Source organism: Netta rufina, assembly GCF_964035555.1.
Source record: "Netta rufina genome assembly, chromosome: 14".
Classification (NCBI taxonomy): domain Eukaryota; kingdom Metazoa; phylum Chordata; class Aves; order Anseriformes; family Anatidae; genus Netta; species Netta rufina.
The window spans coordinates 4,757,377-4,783,608 of NC_140137.1; the positions used below are offsets into that span (position 1 = coordinate 4,757,377).

The following is a 26,232-nucleotide window of genomic DNA, read 5'->3' on the forward strand; positions in this document are numbered from 1 at the left end:
TGTCTCTTTTCATTTCAGGTATATGAAGTAAAAGCAATCAAGGCACATGTGATACCATCTAGATCCAGTCCTACATTACTTTTGACTTGTATGTAATACTGTTTTCAATTCACAGAAGCCATTAGCTTTTTCTTTCCTAGCCACAAAACTGCATCGTAGTGAAGATAAGGCGGTGGTAGTAGGGGCTGTAGAAGGTAGGTTTCTCTTTTAATCCTGAGCAGCTTTTCTTTTCTGTCTTGAGTCCGTCCATACCTTTCAAGTCGTACGTAAGTGGTGTGTTGTGGATCATTATTTGTGTTTTCTGATGAAGTGGGCCAATAGTCTGGAATTATTCAACTGCTTTTTCTAGTCTTTCTTGTTCTGGAATTGCAGTTTTCTTGCACCTACAGTTTTCTTATGGACAGGGCTAGGAATGCAATAGTGCTAATGATGAATGTGATAGAGCTGTTCACAGAATGACTATTTCTACACCATGCTGCTTTTAAAACCTATGCATTACATCTTTCCAATTAGGAAGCTGGCCTAATTGTGACCTTTGAGCAACTGGTTAATCATAGGCAAAACTAATCTATTGGACTCCTTTTTTTTTCTTTCTTTTTTTTTTTTTTAATTTAATGCTGGGGTTCTTTTAATTCTAAAACAGGAAAGGATATTTATGCAGGGTTTGCCTGCGTTCCTCCCCCACTTGAGAGGATTGCAGGTAAGTGGGAAGAGAGCCAGCTGCCAGTTTCATGTGCTTGCAATTTCATCTGGACTGTTATTGTCAGTATCTCTTAACATAGCAGATATTGTCATACATAAATGGGATTCAAATCAAATAGAAATGACTTCAGTGTTTGGTTTTGTGTGTGTTTTTTGTTTGTTTGTTTGTTTTTTGTTTTTTGTTTTTTGTTTTTTTTTGGTCTGAGTGTGATTCACAAGGTTGAGTCCCCATAAACTCCGATTAAATTTTGAAGTCTTTTTTTATATATCCTGATGCATAGAGCATTACTAGCCTTCCCTTTTTATAATGGGAAAATGTTTGGGGAGATAAAAACATAAGCAGTCATTGATCAAGCAATGGCAGACAAGAGGATTTTGTCTCCTGATTTATTCGCCTCCCTTTCCTTTTGCCAGTCTGAGAAATCAGTTAGAGGTGGATTGAGAGCAGAATATGGCTCATTGGTAAGGAAGGGTTTTGTGGAATTTATGGAGGGAGACTGAAAATGGGCTTCAACGAGTGAAGAAAAACAAGGGGAGTAAAGAAAATAGACTGAGGTGTAGGAGTAGACATGTTTTTACTTGGGTCCGTCCAGCCATTAACAAGTGCAGACTTGAGCCCTGCTACTGGACCTTAATTAATAGCTCTTTGCTGTGAAAAGTAGACTCATTAAACAAGTGACCAGCAACTACAAGGGAAAAAGAGCTAATCTGACAAATACCTTGCTGCAGGCACAGGGAAAATAAATGCTTTATTGTAAGAAATACACTGTTAGTAAATCGTGATCTTCCTTGATAAAACCACAATCTAAGGAGTCATTTTTGACTCCACAACGAGTGCTGTACTGCCATTGTTACTGCTTTTTGTTCTGCAGTTCACAAGGGCTGTTTTCTAATATAATTTTATTTATAAAAGAAGTAGTTTGCTATTCTTAAAGTTAGCTTAATAGAGTAAAACATAAGCTCTTGAGTTTCATAATGTTACCAGGGTTTCCCTATAGTTATTCTAGAAAAGACAATTAAAATACTTAATAATTTTGTCTGTTTGAAATCTCCATCATTAACGCTTGACTAGGAAACAACACTTTATTTTTTGTAACTGAAGATGGTGTTCTCGTTGCCTGGCTTTATAGCTAAAAGTAAGGCAATACTGGAAGTATACTATATTGACTATACCTGTATCACGTGCATGAGATGAGGGAAATTTACCCCTATATATATGCTTGTTCTTTTACAGTCCCTTTAAAATTATTTTAACAGGAGTAAGGATTGAGCTTATTCTATTAAGAAATGACATGGTGTATATTCTCTTCTCCATTCTTTTCATCAAATATTTTCCCTCTGCTTTTCCATATTTAGAGCATGTTTGAGTTTGAAATGGAAGCCTAAAGGTTTTTCTGATGAATTGCTGGGGTCTATTAATTTGTATGCTTCATTTGTGCTCTCCATAGGAAAGCTGAATTTGCTGGTGCATACTTTGGTTGTGTTGGAAATGCAGTTATATTTTAAAGTGATATCTAGTCCCTGTAATATTTTTTTTTTTCTATCGTTGTCATTGTATTTGGAAGACTGAGTCTCTGTAAGGTTGAAAAGAGTCGCTTTAGGAAATAAAAATAAATTGTATGTAGGAAGTTTGCAAAGGGAAGCTTCAGTGGCTGGTGAAGGCTGTTAGAGGAGTACTGAGGGGAGGAGAGGAGCTGTTTAATACTGACTCTTCCTGTAGCCTGTCAATTTATTCATGCAGTGGACCTTGCAAGCCCAATCCACAGATGCTATTTTCTGCTCCTTACTGAATAAAACCCAGTGCTGAGTCCTGAGTGTAAAGATTAATTAGTCTGTGAGTGTTAAAGGTCTGTTAAAGCCATTATGGCATATGTCCACAGGGACAAATAGGGACTATAAAACATTGTGTTCAAAACCTAATTTTACATGTGTATTTTTCATTAATAATAATGATAATAGTAGTAACTATAGTCTTTTAATCCTGAAACCTCTCAGAGGGCTAAATGCATAGTGCAATGCATACTGCGTAGGAAGGTTCGTGCTTTCCATCACTGAAGTGCAGTCTTCTTGAAGGCCTCCTTCAAGTCTTGTTAAGCTCAAGTTATTGTAGACCATCGCACAGACTTAACTGTGCATTGCAGGTCATATGAGTAAGCATTTTTTATCCAAAAATAATTATTGTTTCCTGAGCTGAGAGTGCTAGAGTAGATTTACAACACTTAGGTGAAAATGGTAGCCAAAGAAGTGCTTATGTTGATGTACTACTTTTAGCGTGACTTCAAGAACATGTTCTTCCAATTTAATGCCAGGTTTCAAATAAGGTCAGAGATACAAAATTGTTGATTGTTTGACTATTAGAAAATTTTAGCTAATTTTTAGCTAATTTAGCTAATGCTATAAATGGGAATATTTCTTCATAACCATATGGATTTCAAATTACAGAGTTGAAAATATTCTTGCTCATTTCTCTGAATTAAGCTGCAGCTGTTCTGTGTACACTTGAGAGTGACTGCCTGTATTGCCAGAGACTTCAAAAGTGAAGGACATTTTGCAGACTTTGGGGGCGGAGTGTGTGTGTGGGGGTGTTGATGCATTCTTCTGTGTGTTTTTTGTGTTTGTTTTTTTTTTTTCTGTCTTGAAAACTAGTGAAGCTTAGGGTAATTCGGTTGAACAAATGAGCAGATCTGTTCTGGTTATAATTGTTCCAGTATGTAAATTTAGAATTGATTATAACATGTGAAAAACTATTCTTTCTTTTCTCCCCACAAAATGAGATTTAAGCAGGAAGGGAAATCCCTATTGATGCTTGCAAAATATGTTTTGGATTTTTTTCCCCCATTTTGTCCAGCTAATGTTCTAATTGATTAACATAAGTCTTGTTTACTAAGTTTAAAAAGCAGAAAAACTGACTATATATCTTCTCTGTCTGTGTATAAGTGAAATAATCAATTGGAATCAAACTTCATATTCCAGGTAGGACACTTGCATTGTTCAGTATTTTTGTCCTCGTGCCATATATGGTACATCCATACCTGCTTATGTGGATCAAGGATATCCTAAATGTCAGATTCCCAGATTTTTAGGTCAGAATGGCTGCAGGATTCCCTGTTATATATTGATATCCTAGGTCCCTTTAAATATTTGTTGGTTCCCTGCCTTACTGGCAGGAAAGACTTGCATTCAATAGTGCGTGCATAAGGGTTCTGGAGGTAGTTCTCCTCTTTTAAACTGTCTAACTGCTGTCATCTTCAATAGAAGTTTTGTTCCATTAGCAACAACAGAGCTATTGTTTACAGGCTTCCAATGTGGAGATACCTACTCACTGATAGATAGAGATGAATGTTACTTTAGTGTCTCTTTTGGGTGAAGCTATACTGCAACCAGGGAGGGTGTCCTTTGAGTGAAGACGCTAATAAAAAAAAAAAAAAATCAAAAAAAACTTGCTTGCTATTACTAGTTTTTTAACTGCAATTCTGTACTTAATAACTAATTATATGAATGTTCTGGAGCCTCCATGGATAGGCATACTAGAGGCTGCAAAAATTTAGCACTTTCTCTAAAGAAATGGAATTAATCACTCTCTTCAGCAATGTATTTATATTAGCTGGTGAATGAATGAAGTCAAAGGGCTAATAGATCTAGTGAGTGAAGCGCTTGCTTTTCAGCTGTAGGTCAAGCAGCAACTGCAGATCTCTGAGGAGCACTTATCCTGGAGACAGCTTGGTTTCTGCGTGCTGAAGTGACTGACAGAGCCAGGGGTATGACTGACAGCTGTGCTTTCTGGACCTAGTCAGAATACCTAATGCTGCTTGAAGCCCTATCAAAATATTTCACACCTTGTAATGAAAGCTCAGTAATAGGGGTATAATCTCTTAATGTAACACTAGTGTACAGAAGAAAAGAAGAAAAAATAACGGATTTCTGATGTAGTTTTCATTGAAAAGGATGGTTTATTTTAGTGTCTAGTTTTCTTTGAATTATTAATTTTTACTCACACATCTAATATTGGTTATGTTGCATATGAAATGTCATTGCTGCAGAAGATCTTGTGAGGACTTTTAAGTAATTCAGAATATTTCAGATGCCTCATTTGCCTTTCAGTGTGGTGATCTATCAACAGTACACTGGAATAATACATGTGTAAGAATTAATACTTGTACATGACAGTTTTTTTCAGATATGTGCCAAGAAGCCTTCCCATAATTCCTTAGTTGTATGCATCCTAATGATTCCCCTCAAATATTCAAAGTTGCTACAAGCGGTTGGGCCAGAGATTTTTGATTTACATAGAAAGGGCAATCCATTATCAACAACTGCAAAACAGAAGAATGGCTGTTTATAGTCATAAGCTTTGATTTAGTTCTTGTCTTTTTCAATACTTTCTCATTTTGCCAAGTATTTGCTGTAATTGATGTATTTATGTTTTGATGTAAATATATATTGCTTACTGGTGGTTAGAAAAGCCAGTGCAGGCTATTGACTTCTGAGATGTGAATGATCACATACAGCAGAGTAACAAGACTGCTCACAGTATCTGTTTCTTAATTTATTCACTTAGGTTTTGATTTCCAGTAGAGGAATGTCTGTCAGTATGGTTGGCAGGATGAAAACGTGTTTGAAATTTTCAAAATCTGCAATAGTAAAAGTTTATAACAATACATGTTTCAGAGGGAAAAATGTCTTGATAATCTGTGTCATTGATTTTGTATGGGAAAGAGGAGACAGCAGAGCTCTTTGTGGACCCACAGTGATATCATATTGCAGCTTTTTCATCATATTAAACTTCTAAGTCTTGTTATCAGTCTTCTGTTGTGAAACTAGAACTGAATGTTTCATTGTTTGCGTGTAACACGTCAGTTCTTTTAATATTTTTTCATTTTACCACTTTCTTGTTTCACTGTATTCTAGATACTAGCCTTTACGTTTTTTATTGGCAAAATAAAAATTTGAGTGTGTTTTGAACACCATGGATTAAGCTAATTTTTACTGTTACTTTTTCAAGTCTTAACAATGTATGTATTACATTATTAATTTTATGAATGGCTCATCTAACATTAATAATAACACTACCATCAACAAAAGGAAGTGAAGTTGTGACTTGCAGATCTTACATACGTTATGTACAGTTATTACATACAGTAGCAATTGATGAAAGCCAGTAAAGACATAATTAAATACATACGGTATGGCCAGCAAATAAAGTGCCAGCAGTCGCATCCCAATTTAGACAGAAATTTATTGTATTCATTTTAAAAACCTTCACAAATACTACAAATGCAGGTTGTGAGTGTAATGTTGTAGGGTAGCAATTTATTACTCCATAATTTTGTTTATAGCGCTGCTGATGAGCAGTTTCACTGTGATGGCTCAAAGGTAGGCTTTTTGGGGAATAGCAATAGCAAACAATTACACGTGCCATAGTTTTTTCTCATTTTCAAATGGGTATCATTTATTAACAACAATGTCAAAGCTAATATTTTGGAGGTTTTTCAGGCTGGATGATATGACTTTCCCTTTTTGCCTGCAGGTCCTTCGCAGCACAGACCTGTGAAGTACAGGGAGTGACCGTAGGTGGTCTGTACCTGGAAAATGTGCCTCCTCAGGAGGGGCTTAGCATCACGGGCTTCTCTGGGTGGTGGCGTCTCCCAGCTGCCTCCTCTCCCCCCACCGCAAGGTGAAGGGTCAGGCAGCAGCAGGGTCTGTGCTACCAGCCTGCCAGGGGCGTTTCTGCAGCGTGGAGCTGCTTGCGTGAGGGAACGAGGCACTGGGTAGTGGCCTAGGAAAAACAGAAGGGTTTGGCCCTTTCTTTGTCAAAGGCTTAGCAATAGCTGTTGTGGGAGAGGTGTGGTCACTTGTCCACCATGCTGCCGAAGGGGACCTACAGCTGTGCATGGCATGGTAATGAGCCAGTGGGTCCTCGCTGCCCCCGAGGCCAGTCCTCACTCTGCAGGTCCAGGGCCTGCGAGGCCGTATCAGCGGTAACATGGCACACAGGCCATGGCCTCTGTGAAAAGTTTTGTGTGTAGGGCCTGTTGGTGGATTTGGAATCAATCTCTGACACATGTCATAGTTGTTAAAGTAGGTATTAATACAAAACAGTAAATTCGTGTGGTGTTGAACTTTTCTGTAGCTGTCTGTCAGAAAGTTCTGAAGTGGATTTCTTTAAAGACTCCTTGTCTCCTGAGGAAAAGGGGATAAGGCAGTGTGTCCCTGGACAGGATCTATGACTCATTATGTCAATCAAACTCCACTTCAGAGGGGAATAAAGAGATTTGTATCTCAAAGCTGTGCATAACGACTTCTCGGCTTTTCATTTCATATTTATGAGCGGTTTACTTTGAAGTGTTTATCAGGCAATACGCAGAAACATGAGAGAGCATTGCCTGAAACCATGTTCAAGTGTCTAATCTGTTAAATGCTTGCTGAGCAGGCTAGTTCATCAGTGCATGCAATGCAAAAAAGAGAGAAAAAAAATAAACTTTCTGGTTTTCTAAGGTTTTGAAGCAGAATCTTTATATTAACAATATAAAAAGGATTAATAATGCCAAGCATTTTGAAATAAATGTAATATATGAAACTTACAAAAGTTGGCTATGTTCTGTGTTAAGTAGATAAATAGTTCTTTGCCTGAAAAGAAGCTAGACTGTACTTAATACCAAAACTCAACAGTGCCACATCTGCTCTTAAGACAGCAGTATACAGTGACCACAAGGTTCTCACTGTTAATTTTGAAGGCTTTGGGCATTCATAAAAGCAGACTTCTGTAGTGTTCTTTCCCCCCTCCAAAAAAGGGCAATTTGCTGATAAAAGAAGTGATGAAAGAATAGCAGTGACATTACCCTGCAATGGAAATAATTTTTCAGCAGTATTACCCATTTGCTGCGTGCTGTGCCTGCAGTAGAACTCTGAAGAGGGAAGTCATTTTAAATAGGTCAAAGATAAAAAAGACAATGATAGGTAAAGTGGAAACAAAATGACAGTGTTTTTTTCTCATTTTAATACAGTTCCAGTGGGTAAGCTAGAGGAGGGCATATGCCTGATCATCACTGTTTCACAGGTTTTCTGCTACCTTCTCTCTCAAGTCAGGTTTTACTAATTGTGGCTAGATTGTGACTGTAGTCCAGCCAGTCCCACGGGAGGGAGAGCATGTAGGCTACAGTGCTAACGGGGGAGCTCCAGCCTGCAAAATCACACTGCAAAATTCTGAATGTATGTGGTCCATGCACAGTATGTGTGCCTAAGCATTACTTGGGGGAGTACTCCCTGAGGATGCGTAGTATGTTGCGTCCATGCATGTTATCTTGCATTTAATTTTAAAAGCAGCTTGACTTAAAGGCTCATTTTCCAAACGTATGCTTAGATATAAGTAATTTTTAAAAAATGATCAACTGGAATATGATTACTTCAACATTTATCAGGCCCTCTTATGATTAGGCCATTTAATGATTTTTTGGAGATCATTTTTCTGCCTTAAAAAAGGATCTTTTCCCTCTACAGCAAACAGAGTTGACTTTGAATAACTGATTTCTAGATCCTGCATTGTGGACTTCCTACATTGAGTTACAGAAACGTGGTTGATTGGTACTCTACCTTTCTGATTATCTATCTGTAGACTTCTCCTGTAACTTCCCAGCTCAGAGATTTCCTAGGATCATCTGGGTTGTTCATTGGTTTGGATTGGGAACTCTTTCTTTTAACTTTCCCACTATAGGGTGGAATGTTTTTCCCCTTGATTACATATCCACGCACGTTGTTTGCCCGATTTCCGATTAAAAAAAAGTCTACCAAAGGAGAAAATAAGTGCCATAAAACATTTGCTGTGTTTGATTTCCATGGCAAAGGAAACTTGTAGAACTTAGATCAAGGATAGTTTTCCAATTATGGAGATGACAAAGAAGAAAATAGAGCAACAAGATGACTTTGAGAACCACAAATCTGAAATTTAAATAGATGTGCTGGCATGTTTTAATATGCTTAGCTGAATCAGAGGTTCATCATTCTGAAAGTGATAGATAAATCTGTGAAGTATCCAGGGCCTGTCACGGTAGCTTAAGCCATCTGAAGCTACTGGCCAGCTTAGCTGATGCACTCTGTCACACCAGTAATTAAGAAAACAATTTTTTTCAGATAAGACAGTGACTGAAAGGCCACAGGCAGGAAATGCGCAACAGTACTCCGCAGCCGTGGTATTTCTGTCCGTATTCACATAACAGAAAAAGAAAATGGGAGCAGAATGGACAAGCTCTCTCATCCAGAAGTAACCGTTAAGCAGAATAGAGGTGATTTATCCACCACTAGTTTTCAGTGCTGCCTATACCCATACCATACTCCTTTACACAAGAGGCATGTTTTTATGTTGAAAATCACCTGTAACACCCATATAGCTGAAAAGCAAATATGCAAACTAGCCTAAAATCCTTCTTTGCAAATGGTTGGTAGGTTAAAAATGGTCCTAATTAATCCTAATACAGGATGAATGAACAGTCCAATCTAATCTCCATTAAACCCAAAGATGGCTATAATTTGAATTTGCAAAGTAAAAAATCAAAATAAGTAAGTAAATAAAAGGCATCAGATGAGACCTAGGTATACTTGACCTTTATCAGAGAGATGTGCGTTTCACCTGATCTGCAAGGCACTTATGAAGCAAGGAAAAGCTCTTACAAAGTAAGATGACGCGTGTGTTAAAAATAGTCAGATAATGCAACCTGCACAGTAACTCTCTTTCAAATGAAACAGGTTTTGGTCTGGCTCTTTGTAAATGATTACTGTGATACCTGCTGATGTTAATGCCTCACTAAGGTTTTGGTTTTAAACTTGGGAAATTTAATACAGAGCTAAGCAAAGGAGAAGGGTTTGGGAGTAAAACTATGTTTATTACAACTGGTTCTTGGGTAGAATACCTACTTATTGATAGCCTTAGTTATGTACCTTCTGGAAGAAGCAATACAGTAAGCATGACATCTAGAAAAAAGTATGCAGTAACAGCATCTTTCGTGTAATGTTAAAGTAATAGTAATTTTACATGTTTATCAAACATTTATTGATCACAGTGCTTTGGATGAGTTAAAAAAAAAAATGGAAGAAGAAGGAAAACAAAGGCAGCATCTTGTTTTATCTACTTCAGATGCAATTACTGTTGTTTGCTGTGTGCTGCATCAGGAAGTTCGGGGCTGTTGCACTAATTAGGTAGCAGCCTGTGACAAATGCCTCTCCTCTGGTGACCTCTCAGTCCCAAATAGGAAACTCCATTGTTCCAGCCTAAGAGAAGAAGCAAGAACAGTATCTGTTTGTATGCAACTCAGACACAAGCAGGGAGACGTCAGTATAAGCTGTTAAGAAAAGGGAATGTATCACAAGCTTAATAATGTGAGACAAGGGGAAAGCGATAACTTGCATGAGTTGCTGGGAGTTAGGTAATACCTGAAACATCGTAAGGAGAGGTCTGCTGAGCTTCTCTGGCCTTTGCTTTGCTTGTCAGTGCGGTTCAGAGAGGTAGCTAAGTCAGGCAAAAGCACAACTGCAACATCTTTGCAGTCTCCAAATACTGAAGTTACCTTACTCTGTTTTCTTTAAAACTTAAGTTGTCATGAATGGTCAGAACTGTTAAGAACAGCTTTAAGGTGTTACTGAGATATTAACCATGCTATGCATGTACATAACATACATACATACATACATATATATATATATATATATATATATATACACAAATATAAAAACATGCATGCATACATACATTCAGCTCTTCAACATCTTTCTATAAAGCAGACCATGGAGGAAAGCTGTGTCACCTAGGGAACACTATGTTCAAGGTGTCATGATTGGAACACTGTTAAATAGATGGTTCCTTCATTTCCTTCTCTATTTGCTTTGATAAGCAGTGATTTAATGAATTATAGGTGATACTAAAGGTATTGTCACGAGGAGTCAGCATTTAGGTGAGACAAATGGAAATCATTCCTCCGCTGAGATTTTGTTTGTACTCCTCTAACAGTTGAAAAATTTGTTTTTATTTCTCTCTTTCTTATTTCATGTTTTTTGTCTTTAAAAATGTCCAGACACGGGGACCAATGAGAAGATCGGTCACTGTGTTGCATCTGTGTTCTACATGGAAGTAAAATTAAAGGAAAAACCTCAAGTTGGTGTGAAAAAAAAAAATAAAATTTTCTTTGTAAAACCTTCCCAATCAATAAATAAAACTGTAATTACAATCTCTGTTGAATATATATATATACTAGTTTAAATAGGCTTTTTGATTTATTGTCATTTATAAATTAGAGCAAAACCATGTCCTTTTATCACGACCTAGTGGAGAAAATCAGTTTTCAAAATCAGGATCAACAGTTTCCCACACATAAATGATTTGACAAAATCATACTTGTAATTGGGTTATTTTGATACTGCCTCTTCAGAAGGTCACTCAACGTTACCAGCTAAATTCAGTGCTGACGTGATGCTTGGAGCTTAACTTTTACTGCTTGGCACGTTTGAGTCCGCTTCTTGTCATTAACCAAATTAAAGTCCAAGCCAGCAGTCCTTCAAATCTAAGACTAAGATGGAGGGGGAAAGGACAACAAAAGGGCAATAACTATAGCCCCGTTGTTAAAATGGAGTTTTATAAAAACAGAGACATTGTTTCATACAGCTGAAAGTTAGAAAAAACATAAGCTGTGACCTATTTATTAGCACATAATACAAATCTTCACTTCTCTTCATTGAAGAACAGGGGAAAGGGTAATCTAAATGCAAATTAAAAAATAAGGAGCTAAAATTCTAAAACACTGGAACGGGTAAAAAATTAGATGGAAAAATAAATAAACAGAGAAACAGATTGCAGTAACCAAGCAGAGCTATGTTTCCCAGGTCAGGAGGATAATTTTGGGAACAGCATGCAACTGCCAGCACGGTCGCCCAAGTGCAACAGGCTACAATCAACATGTTGCATTTGGGAATACGGTGAACAGCAAAAAGACAATAAGAGCAGAAGCATGTTTTGTGCATGTGGAAAATACACTGTAGGAAAGGAAAAAAGGTGCATGGAAGGAGGTCGTGTTTCTTCCTTGCACAGCTCTGCAGAAAGCCTGGTGAGACCAGTAAGTTCCAGCAGTGGAACTGGTGGATCTGCTGTGCCTATACTATTGCCTATAACATTGAAGCCGTTGTACATGCCAGAAAGGCCAGGATGTGCTCGGTATCTGCATTCACAATTGTATATTCAGTCTACAAATTACAGTCATTGGTAGATAGAAGAAATCCTGTATTAAGGGTGTATATTTCATGTGTAGCAGAGTTCAGGACCAGTAATAATCTGAATTGGTGCCAACTGCTCCATTTGTAACACCACAACTGACTGGCCGTGAAAATAACTAATTATTTTGCTAGGATTAAAAATGAAAAGCTGAAAGCAATTTATAATTCAATCAAATAAATAAAGACATTTCCGGACCTCTTCATAAAATGCATGCAAGTGATGAATACCAGAAACTGTGATTGTGTCTGTTTTGTAGTAGGTATGTTGTCTCAAAGCACCTAATCTGTTTTCCTTGGTACCTGGTATGTATGTTTTTTTGTCAAGATTATAGTGCTCAAATGATTTTAATTTCATTGCCTCTTAAGTTTGGCATAAAGTTCATATGGATTTGTTTAACATGGTGGGATTTTTGTTGTTGTTTTTTGTTTTTTAATTCAGATGGTGTTGCATTTAAAGGGTTTGAGATTTCAAAGAAATTCTTCATTCCATTTCAGATGGATTTCTTTGTCACTGTTCAAAGTCATCACATCGGTGTTCCGATTGTCCTCCTAGCAGGATTAGAAAAACAGAATTAAAAGGCTGACATATTTGGCATTGCTGAAACCCGTTATGAGCAACATTATTCTGAATGTAAACACTGAAGTTCTGAGCCAAGTAATGGTTTAAACTTCTTTTACTCTACTGTACAGGATGCAGTTTCTATTGCCACTATTTCTAGGTGACATGATGTTTACAGTGAAGAAGCTCCTTGTGACTAAACAGCTGACAGCTGCTAGTGCTAAGAAATCTTTATATGTGCCTGGGGACCTTCATAAAATATAGAGTATCCATGTTCCTAACTTGTGAAGCAAGGTATAAAAGAAAACAATTAAGGTTTCATCTGTGATGACAGCTGATTCAGGTTTTTCCAGAGTTCCCAATTAAACAGTTATGAAGGCATGAAAGCTTATTACTCTGACTTGTACTGTTCCTTGAGAGAACAATTTATTTATCAAGTCATGAACAGTGGTTTATTTTTTGTTGCTTTTTAAATCTTGATTTAACAGCATAAAAATAAAAAGGCTTAGCATGAATTCAGCAAATTATCACAGGCTAATTTATCCCCTGGTAGTTTCCTACAGATTTTCACAGAGGTTTTTCTAATAATTGAACTCAGATTCATATATCAATGAAGATTACAGTGATCTTATCCACAGGTACTCATATCTATATATTTATGGACAACAGAGGTTTTTTTTTAATTATTTTTTTCTTTTTTTTCTGGAGACCAGGGATCTGTTCATTTCTGACATAACAAGATGGCTTTTGCAGTAGAAGACTGGTGTCTTTGTGAGCTAGACAGGAATGCAAATGACCAATACCTTTTGTAGAAGTAGAAAATGAGATTTTAGATTGTGTGGGTGCCATGGTCTGTATCTTCATACCATGTGAGCCTAACTGCACATCTGAAGTACGGACAGCCAGTGTAAGTACTGAATGCTAGCTGCTCTCTGTTGGCATAGCACTTCGTTCTCTTTATGTTGTTTTCAAAACAGTCCTTTTTGAAGTTTGCATCTTCTGTAGAGTCATAGTTCGTATCCCTTTAGTTAGAAGATACTTTGCCTGTGTAACAGGAGATATTGTCAGGTGTTGATGTGCATGTTGTTTAACTTGAAAAAGCAATTTGAAAATAGTTCTTTCTGTGTTCCTTTCTGGTAGCCGTGGCTTTATGAACATGAATGCAGTATATTCTTTATAATTTTGGTGTTTCTGTTGTGAATTTTATTTAGAAATTCATGATCTCCAAAAAGGAAACAGACATGTAACAAAACCGTTCCAGAAGTTGAGTCATTTTGGACTGGAAATAGAAAATATGTTGTCTGATTCCACTTCATAGGAGGAAAAAGAAAACCAGAGCTCTTTTTTCTTTTTCCAAAAAAAAAAAAAAAAAAAAAAAAAAAAAAAAAAAAAACACTAGAGCTGGGAAATGTACAGAATTTTGTTGGGAAGTTTAAGAACATTGTTTGTTTTGCCATGAAGCTTCACGTTTTGTTCTTCCTCTGCTACTTTGTGCAAGGAAAAAATAGTAAGAAGGGAATTGTTGTAATTGATAACCGTGCTCTTGCTGGGGTGTCACAATATGCATCTGGGAATGGGTGCAGATTTTATCCCAACAAATACACTACTTGTCACTGCAGAAGCAAGTTGGATCTTTTTGACCGTTGTTAATGACAGTTTGACAGCAAAGTGTTGGCTCCATTTCACAGAAGAAAAGAAGAGAATTTGTGCCACACCCCCACCCCACCCCAAGTTTTGTGGGTTGTTTTCAGTCTTTTTAAGATGTGGAAGTTTGTCTATGCTAGTCCTCACTGCTGTACAACAGCCCAGGTGTTAACTTTGTAGTTCTGTCGATGTTTTTTGACATGAGTAATGTGGCACAACTAATTTCAGAATGCTAAAATGTCTTTTATCAGATCTGTGGAAGAATTTCCAGTCTTGTTCACAAAGTAAAAAAAACAAAAACAAAAACAAAAACATATTGTTGTAGTCTTAAATATCAAATGTTTCTCGTGTTTTCTTGTCACTTTCACTACATAAATAAATAATAAAAATGCAGGAAATCAGATCAGAGTTGGGTCAAATGACTGGCCATACTCATAGTCTGTCTAGACACTGAGTAGACCAAAACAGAGCAGATTTTTTTTTTCCTTCTGCTGGAGGTTGCCCGGGAAGCCATCCCTGACATGGGTCATACTTATACAAACACAGGTATGCATTGTGCATGTTTAGCCCAGAAAGCCCTGTGGGTGTTTACTTTGATTTTGATCACAGAACAGTCATAGCCTTCTAAATGACAGACGTTACATTTCATTAGAAATATGCAGAGTAATGGAGGAGACAGTAGTTGCTTTGAGAAAAGAAGAATTTATATGCATATTAGCGTGTCAGGTATAGTTGTGTTTATCTACTATTTCTTATAATAAGATCTCAAATCTTTGGTAGATTGAAGTGTTTAGGCTGAAGTTTTCTGTGAATTCTGTCTACTTAGAGGTGATTTGTTTGGAAAGCAGACGAGGAGTATCAGACCAGTTCTGAGAATGACGTTAGAGAAAACACGCTGTTGTGCTCGAAGTGCAAACATCATGGGACCATTTTGTAGGTTAAAAAAAATATATTTCCATCCTTTGGATCAGACATTCTCAGTTTGGAAAAGCTTTCGCTGTGATCTGTCTATGCATCTTAGCTGCAGCTGCAAAAATTCACTGCAATATTCTGGAGTTTGACTGCAAAGCTGATGGCATGTGTGCAAGCAGCTGCCTCGCTGCCTGGCCCCAGCACAGGCAGCGACTGTGGGGCTCTGCTCTGAGCTTTCTTTTTGCTAACATTTGCTCAGCAAGGAGCAAGAGAAGTGTGCCCAGACAGAGCACAGAAGAACCCAGCACTCGCTTATCACAGAATCACAGAATTTCTAGGTTGGAAGAGACCTCAAGATCATCGAGTCCAACCTCTGACCTAACACTAACAGTCCCCACTAAACCATATCCCTAAGAATTATGTAATTGCCTGCACTCTCCTGTCTCCTCCAGAATGGACACATCTGTAGGAATAACACATCCTGTTGTAGTAAGTGAAGCTATTCTCCTTTTACTTCCTCCTCAGTGCTTGGAAAAGCTAGGAAGTTAACAGTGATTGAATGACTACCTTGAAAAGTCAAATATTACCCTCTAGAATTGCATTTTAACCTGGGCTGCGCTGTAGGTAAGTTTTAGGTGGAGTGTTGCCAGAACTAGTGTGTGCCCTGGGAAGAGTGTGCTCTGGTCTCTCTTTCCATAGCTTAAAAGCTATTACATGAGAGTAAGAAAAGTTCATCTCCCAAGGAGGTGTGCAGGCACTTTTGTAGTGTTTGAGATGTTCTCAGAGACTACATTCAGCACACCTGCAAAAAATTGTATTGAAGTAATTAATAATATTGTGTTCTCTATGTGGTATATGAAGATTGAATGGGGAAGGATAAAAGACATGAAAGTAACCCTGCAGTCACTGAACATACAATATAGTATATTACAAATATAGTATGTGACCGCAGAACTGAGGACTATTTAATATTGTGAGCTAGAGTGAAATCTTGTTAGATGCCTGGTTTTATAAACCTTAATATTTTTTTTAGCATAGTTGTAGCTACTCTATTAATAACTGTCACCAGACTTTACTGTCAAAAAGAGAAACATCTGTATCGTGGTATTAGGCTTGGGGATCTCTGAGTCAGAAAGAAGCAAGGCAGAAAGAGGATTATAAAAAAGACAATTAAAGGATTTTGCTGCCATTGATGAGAGCAGCTAGAAAATATATTTGAAATTCAAACTATGTGTTGTAATATGTATATAGATTTCTGTTTGCTGCTGCCAGTCAGTTTGCTACAGAAGGGACTGAGGTTGCCAGAAGGTGTTTCACTTTTAAGAAAAACATGCAGTTTCTGCTGAATTTAATAAATTGTTGTCTGAATACTACTGTGTTAGAAATTCTAACAAAATTTCACAATGTGCATGTTTTCTAAATTGTAGTAGGCATTACGTGTGTGTATGTGTGCACAAGGTCTGGGTGACAGCCCCTCGGAGATGGGCATTAATACCTCAAGGGTAGTCAGATGTTTCTTGGTAAAGCATTTCCTGGTGTCTTTGTCACAAACGTGCTCTGTGAAAGTAAGATTTATCATCATTAAGTGGTTAAAGTTCACATTGCTGTAGTGATAAAATGTTTAACTTTCCTGACTAGCAAACCCAGAAGTTTCATAACCTTAAACGAAAATAAGTCCTCTACAAATCTTCTTATTAGGCAGTAACAGGCAGATGTCGGTAGCCCTGCATTTGTTAGCCACTAGCTATGGATTTTAAAACTTAGAACTAAGTATAGCTCGTTTGCTATTATTTTCTAATTTCTAAGGAAACTGTTCTCCAGTAGTTTTAGAGTTTGACAAGCAGTGTTTGTCCTGCAGGAGCTTATATTCCCCTTTCCCCGTGCTCTCAAAGAACTGCTATTAGGGGAAAATAGATACAGAGTGAGGAAAAGAGTCCAGGCAAATACTTCAGTTTATACTGTATAATACTCATTGTGAATGCTTTAAAGGGGAGAAGAAGCCCATAAACCTGCTGTAGAATGATGAGTTGTATAGCAAGTATCTCCTCTTTCTTACCTGGCCTCTGGAATCATGGAATATTTCCTCTACTTGGAGGCATCGCAGTAAAAGACGACCTTATCTTTCCCATGTGATTTTCTGTTGGATTTTGCATTTTCTTCAGAAATGGGATATATCAATAATGCTAACAGAGGTAACTTTCCAGGCATGTTTCCTGCAAATATCACAATAGTCACAGAGGCTATTAATTGTGGCTAGGTGGTTAAAATTCCTATATTTTGCACAGAAAATGTACTTCTGATTTAAGTATCTTTAAGCCACCAGAAAGGTGGAATTTATCTTATAATGATAGATCTGTAATTGTGAGAGAAGTATGCTACTGAAATGGGTGAATTACAAAGAAGGACTAAAAAGAAGGCAGTTGTTTGTCTTATAAGGAAGATCTGTAAAAGGGTAAATGTTAAAAATATATATGATAAGTGGATAAAAAAATGAGCTTGTAATCATCTGTTCTCCCTGTCATTATAATGAATGAATGTGTACGGAATTGAGAAAAAATTAAGAAGCGAACATCAGGGTTTATTAAAAAGAATGACCTCTTCATATACCACAGATTGGCATTCAAGTGTGGTACTCATGCCAGCAAAAATCATTGTAGCTGTTAAGATAGCCAAAAAATTGACAAAGGATGGAATATCTTAAATGTAAAAAACAAAACAAAACAAAAATCTGATCTTCTTGTAAATTGATTTTCGTAGCAAAGAATGTCAGTGATATTTATCCTTTTGATTTTAGACTTAACCCAGTTTTGAACTGCTGATCTGGTGTTGAAGGAGAATTTGTCATATCTTTGCATTACTGGTTTCAGATATCTTCCCCTGAGGCATCTTGTACTGATCACAGCTGGATTAGATTAATCTTCAGAAGGGCAATTCCTATAATTTGTAATTAACCAAATGAGACCTCTGCCTAGAGGTCAGGTGAAAATAACCTTTGCTTTATAGTAATGCTTTTTAGTCTTAGCTGGAATAAGTAGAATTGCACATCATTGAATTAATCACACTTCTATTGAGTATTTGTATACTAAATAACTTATGTAGTAAATTGTTGTAAAAGAAAATGAGCTTGAAAGATATACTAGTCATACATAAATTGAAAGGAAAACAAAGCTTTTCTACTCCATTGAGAGACTACTCACAGCATGTAGATTATGGGCATGATGATGAAGTATACAACATTATATTACACTTCTAAACCTGTACACTACCAATCTATTTTTGCATCAGAGATTATGCAAGCCTTAAGGGAGCAGATGGTATTAACTGCCTTTCTTTAAGGGATATGGTCTAGTGATTTTTGCAGGTGGGGATGAAGGGAATGGGGATGGAAGCTAGTAAGCTCCGTTACATACAAAAAGGCAAACAAAAACACTTTTTTAAAAAACTTTTTTTTTTGGTGGTGTTGTCTTCAAGGGAAAGATTTCTTTCTTTTCAATCAATAAGGATCAGATGTTATTTAGCTCTTTTCACTTAGTGCCACCAGCAATGTAGTAGATGCTACAAGAATTTGAAAGAAAACACCTTTAGGTTCAGAATGTGCAAGAATGGATCCCAGCTTCACGTCTCAGCCCTGCTTCACAAATGAAGCTCTCAGCTCCCAAGAGTTACTCACAAGCCCCAGAGACAGCATGTGGTATATAACACTAAGAAACCATCTATCTGCTTTGGCTGCTAGTAGTGCACTTCAGCTCATGGTTTGGGTTTCCCTTTGTGAATGCACAACATTCCGTCTGTGAATGCCTGGGTTTTGTTCTTTGAGGTCTTGATTTGCTTGGTCTCCTAATTTCTTGTGGAGCCATGAGGAAGATGCTTCTAGAGGGAGATGCTGGATCCCTGGGACAGGCTTGGTTTGAGTTTCCTCGCACCAGCATCCAGGGGCTGTGGTTTGTACTGGAACTGGGGAGAGGAAGGCTGCCCTTGTTCGTGGTGACCCTGCTGCCAGCAGGATCCCAGCAGGAAGCATTCAGTGAGCACCACTGGGCATGAAAGTATGGAAGGGATTTGGTATTTTCTCATTGTTTGTGTGAAGATACTTTATTCCAAAGCAATAGTAGGATTCTTTCTGTTATGAATTGTTGGATAAATGATATCAGCGCCTCCAGAGCCAAACTTATCCTCCATCTGAATTTACAGCAGTGGTCTACTAATGCCATGAATCCCTTAATGTGCAATTGTGGCTGCGCAAGCAAGAAAATATTATCAAAGTGAAAGCAGTCCATATGTTCTTCAAGAGATATGAACGGTTTTAGGGAAATTAGACACATAGGAGAACACAATCCAGATCAAGAAAAGGTGTAGAGAACATAATTGTAATGCTTCTCTAACGTTTTCATCAGATTTTCAAGTAAAATGAATGAGAGTGAAGGTGTGTGTATATATATATGTATCTGTATTTATACCTATCTATACCTGTATGTATGTATATATTTATACATACATGTATATATTTATATTTATTTGTATATACATGTATTTATATATATATATATATACAAACACACAGGTATAGATAGGTATAAATACAGAGTCCATGTGAGAAGAATATTTTTTGCTGGAGTGGGGACTCTCTGGGATACTTTGTGTCTACAGTAGGTATGTTTGAGATACTCTTTTGTAAGACTGTGAGGAAATTTCTGAGAAGCAGCATGGAATATCCTTCTCCAGAGGCTCAGTAAGTAGGCTGGTTCCATTCCTGTTCTTGAGTTGATCCGATCCAGTGCTGTTACATTTAAAGTTGGTCAGTTTTCAAATTTTTGTATCAATGTTTCTGGAAGCTGTTAGATTCTCACATCACAAAGCTCTAATGGATGGACGAGTTCCATAACTACTGTATTTACCTTTCACTTGCAGTGCCTTTACCATTTTCCTCAGACGAAGTAAGAATTTCTCTAAAGATTACTTTTTGCATCAGATGTTATAGTTAGATTTTTTATGCCAATACAGAATGCTAATCAGAGTGAAATTTTCTGGGCTTCTAATGGCTGTTAAATTCTACAGAATATCATTAAATTGTTTTACCGAGTATGTAAAACAGCTTAATTAAGCTAATATATTCATAACTGATGTGTATTTGTAGATATTTATGCCACAAGAAAACTTTAAAAGCTTCACTTTCATGATGTGTTTCTAATGTCAGCATGCACTTTACCTGCGTGGGCATGAAAGTGTAGTGCTAGTAGGTTGCAGTTCACATTCTTTTCTATAAATATTTTATATTTTGGGTTGATAGTGACTTTTTTTTTTTTTTTTTTGACTAACTTTGGCCTGCTAATATGGCAAAACCAAGATTCTCATTAGCTATTTTGGTTAAATATGTTCTACTGAAATTGCACCTGATGAAGTTTCACACTTTCTTTTAAAAATAGTTATTTCTTCCAAATTTCATGGCAGGGTTCTTTTAAACAACAATAAAACTCTGGATTGATGTGCACTTAGGCTCATACTTAGGACTGTTCGGTTCATTCCCGATGAATAAACCACTGAATTTATGATTACTGGATTAGAAATTGGAAAGCAAGTTAAAATGTACTCCTGACTAAGAGTGTTTGGTATAATTGGGTGTTGATAAGAGCTGACATTTTTTTAATGACAGCCTTTTGTGTACTATTTTTATATATTGCGAATGAATGCTTTGTTTTGCTAGAAGCATCCAGTCAGTGTTACTTTTTGGCCACTGTGTTGCTGCTGGCCCATGTACTGGTTAACCCAGGGGTGAAGGAAAGCATGCCTTCCCTCTCCTTGTGCTCGTTGTTCCTGTCTAGCCATCACTGGATGAAGACATAGCTCAGGTTTCCAGGAGAAGAAACCCATCACCTCCCCTAACTGATGAGCTATAGCTATAAAAGTTAAGTAGGGCCTAGTTTTACTTTCTGTAGATCTATGAAAGCGTCCCGTATCCAAAGCACTTCAACAGCTGGATATGAGACCAGAGAGGGCTGACATAAAGAGGTGTACCAGTCCTGGCTCAACTGAGAAAGAAATTGTGATACTTCAGTAAATAACCAAATTGATTATATGTCTTTATCAATGGAAGACACTTAGGTATGTTTTTTACTTAGTGTATGAACTTTCATTATACAGCATCATTCTGGTGAACATATAGGGGAAGAGGAGAAAATATAAACTACTTTTGGACAAAATAAAAATACCATTGTAGAAACTCAGACTACAGATGCAGTTTCACTGTGAATTAAATTATTGTCAGCTATACTGCAAGTCACTTCATTCTGTCCTGATTTTTCATTTGTAGCCCATTGTAATGAAGCCGAAATCAGTATGCTTTTCAAAAACCTAGAAAGCCTTAGAGAGAGCATATTTCCACATGCAGTTCTTTACAGTCCTGTTCTTTCATGTAGGAAGCAAATACATAAGCAGAAATCAACCAGCAAGTCTATACTTTCTGACAACCCTGGGGGACTCCATGTGCCTTCAAAATATGACTGTCCACTGTGTTGTTATTAAGTGCTAAATGCCTTGTTTTGACTTTGATCCTGAAAGTTTTGCCTTTAAAACCAGTGACCTCTTGATTCTGGTGTTAATGTATGCTTTCTTATTGAGTACAATGAATAAAGGTAGAAAACAATTACAATAATTGAGATATGTTTCAATTTCTATAGCAGATATTTAAACTACCAATCTCACACAGTATGAAAATGCAAAAACGGTGACAAGATTTCTGTTTCATCACTGATAGATTTGCATTCTTTCAAGTGATCCTTGGCTCTGTGAACTCTTTTCCCAAATGTGTACTCATTTTCTATGAAATAGGAAACCATAGGAAGTTAGAACTAAAGATTCCTATCTCTCTGGAAGGCTCATGTCTTGCATGAGAAACAGAGATTCTCTCTGAATAGTCAAATGCTAAACCTCAAAGCTAAGGCTCTGGTTCTGCAAATACAAGGTTAGATATGTAACATAAAGCAAGTCATGTTACTGTCACTTGTCATAAACTTTATGTAAGCGATAAATTATTTGGGGTCAAAATAGTAGGCATAAGTAACTTAAAATCTACCCTTGTTTTGTGTTTTTCATCCACTTCAAGTGTATTCAGTGTGTTTTCGGTAAGTCTTGCTAGATCTTTGCACCAGAGATCTCTCTATGCAATTCATTACAAAGGCTTAGCACACATCATAATTAAGAAAAATTAAAAAGTTCTGTTACTCTGAAACTTAAATCAGATCCCCAAGATTTTAAATTATTTAGTTTTCTGTAATTGCCTTTCTAGGAACAAACTTCACCCTTGCAGAGCTAGGAATCTGTGAGCCCTCTCCCCATCGAAGTGGCTACTGCTCGGACATAGGAATACTCCACCAAGGCTATTCCTTGAGCACTGGCTCTGATGCTGACTCGGACACAGAGGGAGGAATGTCTCCAGAGCATGCGATCAGGCTGTGGGGAAGAGGGATCAAATCCAGGCGAAGTTCCGGTCTGTCAAGTCGCGAAAACTCAGCTCTCACACTTACCGACTCCGACAACGAAAATAAGTCAGATGAGGAAAACGGTAGGCCTTTTGTTCAATATATTCTTAATGCGCATACATAAGAATGTAATCATACTGAAAAATAGTTGAGTGTTCCTTCAAAGGTGGTTATTTCACTTTTTTTTCTTTTTTTCTTTTTTTTTTTTTTTTGGACATTGATATCAGGAAACTCTTTTTACATGTATATTACATAATCTGATATATATTGCTTTATCATACAATTTACTGTTCAAGGAATTATCTTTCACAGAAGTTTGTGCTCCAAGTACATTAAATTAAACTTAATGATGAGAAACAGGAAGAAATTTCTTTAAAAGTTTCTCATGTTATTTTTATAGAAAGCTTGAAGCTTTCTATTAATCTATAAGATGCTAGTAGCTGTAACAATGGTGCTATTTTGTAACAATCACATTTATTTTGTGTGGTTTTTTTTATGAGGTTTTGATTTTTTTAAATTTATTTGTTATTTGCTTACTGATAAGTATGAAGGGCTTTTAGAAAGCAAACCTATGCATCATACTGAGGCAAAGTACTTATATTTAGCATAGGTTATTAAGTTCATAAGAAAGAAACTTTACACTATGCAAGAGTCATTGGTGACAAAAAACCTAGCCAGTGGTTGATGAAAAATTCCATGCAGACAGCTGACCTTTCAAATGCATACAGTCCTGATTAATGTTCTTCATATCAATCTACTAAAAGTTTTTACTAGGCAGATTTTCTCTGCCCGCATCTTTTTAAACTAAATTAGAGAGGAAAAAATGTTAAGAATGGATTTGCCACCATTTGTTCTGCATCCTGGGAAGGTCCTCCCTCCTAATGAAGGTGCAAGCTTAGCTTAAGAACTCAAGGGTTTGATGTTTGCCATTTTGAGAAGGTGAAGGGGCATCTCCCTAACCCTGTATCCCTGGAGCAACTATTCAGGCAGGTAATACTACCCAGTGTAACCAGCTTTCAGCTGCATATATTACTAAAGACAAAATTTAATTTGTTGCACACTATTGCTCTGCTTAGAGGAGGATATTTTCATGTTTATTTTAGGCTCCTCCCCATGTTCAGTGAGAGTTGTCTCAGTTTCAGCAAAGCAGGGCTGTGATGGGCACTGGAAGTGCAAGCAACTGCTTGTTAAAGCAAACAAGGGAAAACTGAGTTACATTTTCTGTATTGATTGAAAATAGTTCAGAGAAGTGCAATTGATTTTGTTTGCAAGAGCATTTTTTTTTCTGATTTAAATAGAATCTTCAAGTAATATCTTCTCTCTGTAGGCATAGCAGGATATATTTCTTCATCAAAACCAAAGAGGAAACGTATTTTTACTAGCATGAGTGGATACAAGGAAGCCAGTATTTTGAAAAAAAAAACTGACTGGTTAATTAATTAGTGCCATTCACAGAAAATAGGACGATTTCCATTGACTTCAGTATAGTTTTGATAAGGCCCCTGTGCATTATGTCAAATAAAATAAAAAACTGACTAATTAAATTCTGGCATTACGGAACAATTAGAATTTATTTCTACAGCTTGAATTCACGTATCTGTAGATGATTGGCAGTTTGTCTCTACTTCTCTGGAAGCACCATGCCACACCTTTTGTCTGAGAAAATTTAATCTCAGGACCTACTTGCATAGTGTTGCAGATGTTGATGAAAGAATGAGTCTGTTTGCTTGCATTTCGTTTTCCTCCAAAGAGTAAATGAATTACTGAGTAATTCGAAATACAGTGCAGTGAATCCATTTTGAACAGGTAATCTTTCTAACAATGATGTTAATAAAAGAAAGGAGGACATGATAAAAGAGCATGCAAGAAACAAACTAGTGTGTGGAATTCATTTTTACTTGGCAAGGTTCTTATGATAAGCATTTATGTTTGATTGTTTAAAAAAATCATGCTAGTATGGAACAACTATCATATACACAGAGGTGTTAACTTCAGTAAACTTTTTAGTCTTGCTCTCCTGGTTAGCTCAAAAATCAATGTTTTTTCACATCACTGACTTTATGAAGTTTTGGGATGTATTATCATATAGATTGACAGTTGCCCCACTGGTTCAGCACCACGGTGTGGACACTTACAAAACCATCATTAATTCCTCACGCTTGTGCCCAGCAGCGGTTGCCTACATAATAAAAGCTGTGTCCTTCAGAGGCAGATCAATAACCTGCTAGGTATTCATCTTGAAGAGGAAGTAACAAGAATTTGTATTTCAAGAGAAATTCACTTTCTGATGTTGTTTCACATCTGCAGGATACTGGCATAAAACGGAACCTTTCTTGGTACGAGGTTTTATCCATTTATGCCTAGCAATATTAGAAGGAACTCATGATGCATGCACTTCATTGAATATATTTAAAGTACTGTTGAAGCTTTTTTCCCATGGCATGGTTGTACTATTCTGTTACAAAACAGTAGTTGAACTCCAAAAGGTGTTCTTTTTTTTTTTTTTTTTAATATTGAGATAATATTGAAATTTATATCATTGCATTTTGGGTAAAAACAAAGCAAAAAAACCTTTCACTTTTCTTGCAGTATTATATAGTTTTTTGTTCATCTCCAAATAGCCTAGTTTAATCTCTTCTCTAAAAATTGCTCTGACAGTATGATGTTGTGCCAATACCAATCTATTCACAAAGCTTTTGATGATTTTCTGCATTTCTAGATTCAGTATGATTTCATTTGATCATAGATTAGAATTGTGTGAACCCCAAAATATCAGCTTGTTCAAAATGCTTATGGACAAATTGAAATAATGTACACTCATTAAAATTCACTCTTTTACATGGTACACTAACATCATTTGTAGCAAAACAGGTTATTGAAGATCCAGTTTGAGAAGGAACACTTCTATTTTTCACAAGTCTGATTAGGCTCAAAATTCTTAATGGATCTTGCAACTGTTACTGCAATCTCTATCTGCTGATCTCTTCTTTAGACATAGTGATGTGAATAGTTAAGAGCAAATCTGTGATCAAATTATTATACAGCATGATTTGTTGTGTTGTGAGATTTAAGTAACTTAATGTTTTTGCAATACATCCAAATGTAAACTGTCAGTTAGGTCTCCTCTGATGTTGTGTGCTAGCTTTGTGGAGAGAGTTATTTCTGAACACCCACAGATTCAGTGTGTAGGGGATATACTAGAGAGTTCCTCTAGTATAATGGACATAATCCCAAAGTAGGAGGCATAATCCCAAGTAGGAGAAAGGAGAATGGGAAAGTAGCATGTGAGCTGTGAGTACATTTCAGTAATAGGTGAGTGCTGAACTATTAGACCAAAAAAAATCTGCAAGGAGGACTTCATTTGATATGAGTTTAAATCAGATTAATTATACTGTTGTACAAGAGTAAACATCTGTAATAGTGGATACTTCCATCAGCATAGGTGACTTTATTTTTCTAGAAGGTTGTTACTTTGGCACTTTTTGTATTAGCACCATTGTTAGACATAATGGATGGTACTACTGATAGAATGGGACATAACATAAAACGTTTACTGTGAGATTTCAACTCTGATATAATATCAAACAGTTGAAATGTTTCTGCTTTGCATTTGTTTGTCAGGAAGAAAAAAAAAACGAAAACATGTCTAGGAGGAGAAGGAGAGTGTTCAGGAGTGAAACCATTTCA

At 36.8% G+C, this 26,232-nt stretch overlaps 1 protein-coding gene across 4 annotated transcripts in view; it reads left to right on the forward strand.

Annotated features, from left to right (window-relative positions):
- TENM2 (teneurin transmembrane protein 2) overlaps positions 1-26,232 on the forward strand; it is a gene marked incomplete at both ends in the record, with an annotated part of 523,490 nt that overhangs the window by 27,247 nt on the left and 470,011 nt on the right. For all 4 annotated transcript variants that reach the window (XM_084295547.1, XM_084295548.1, XM_084295549.1 and 1 more), the window contains one exon: positions 22,353-22,628. In XM_084295547.1, coding sequence (XP_084151673.1) covers positions 22,353-22,628 — 276 coding nt within the window. The remainder of the gene's footprint in view (positions 1-22,352; positions 22,629-26,232) is intronic.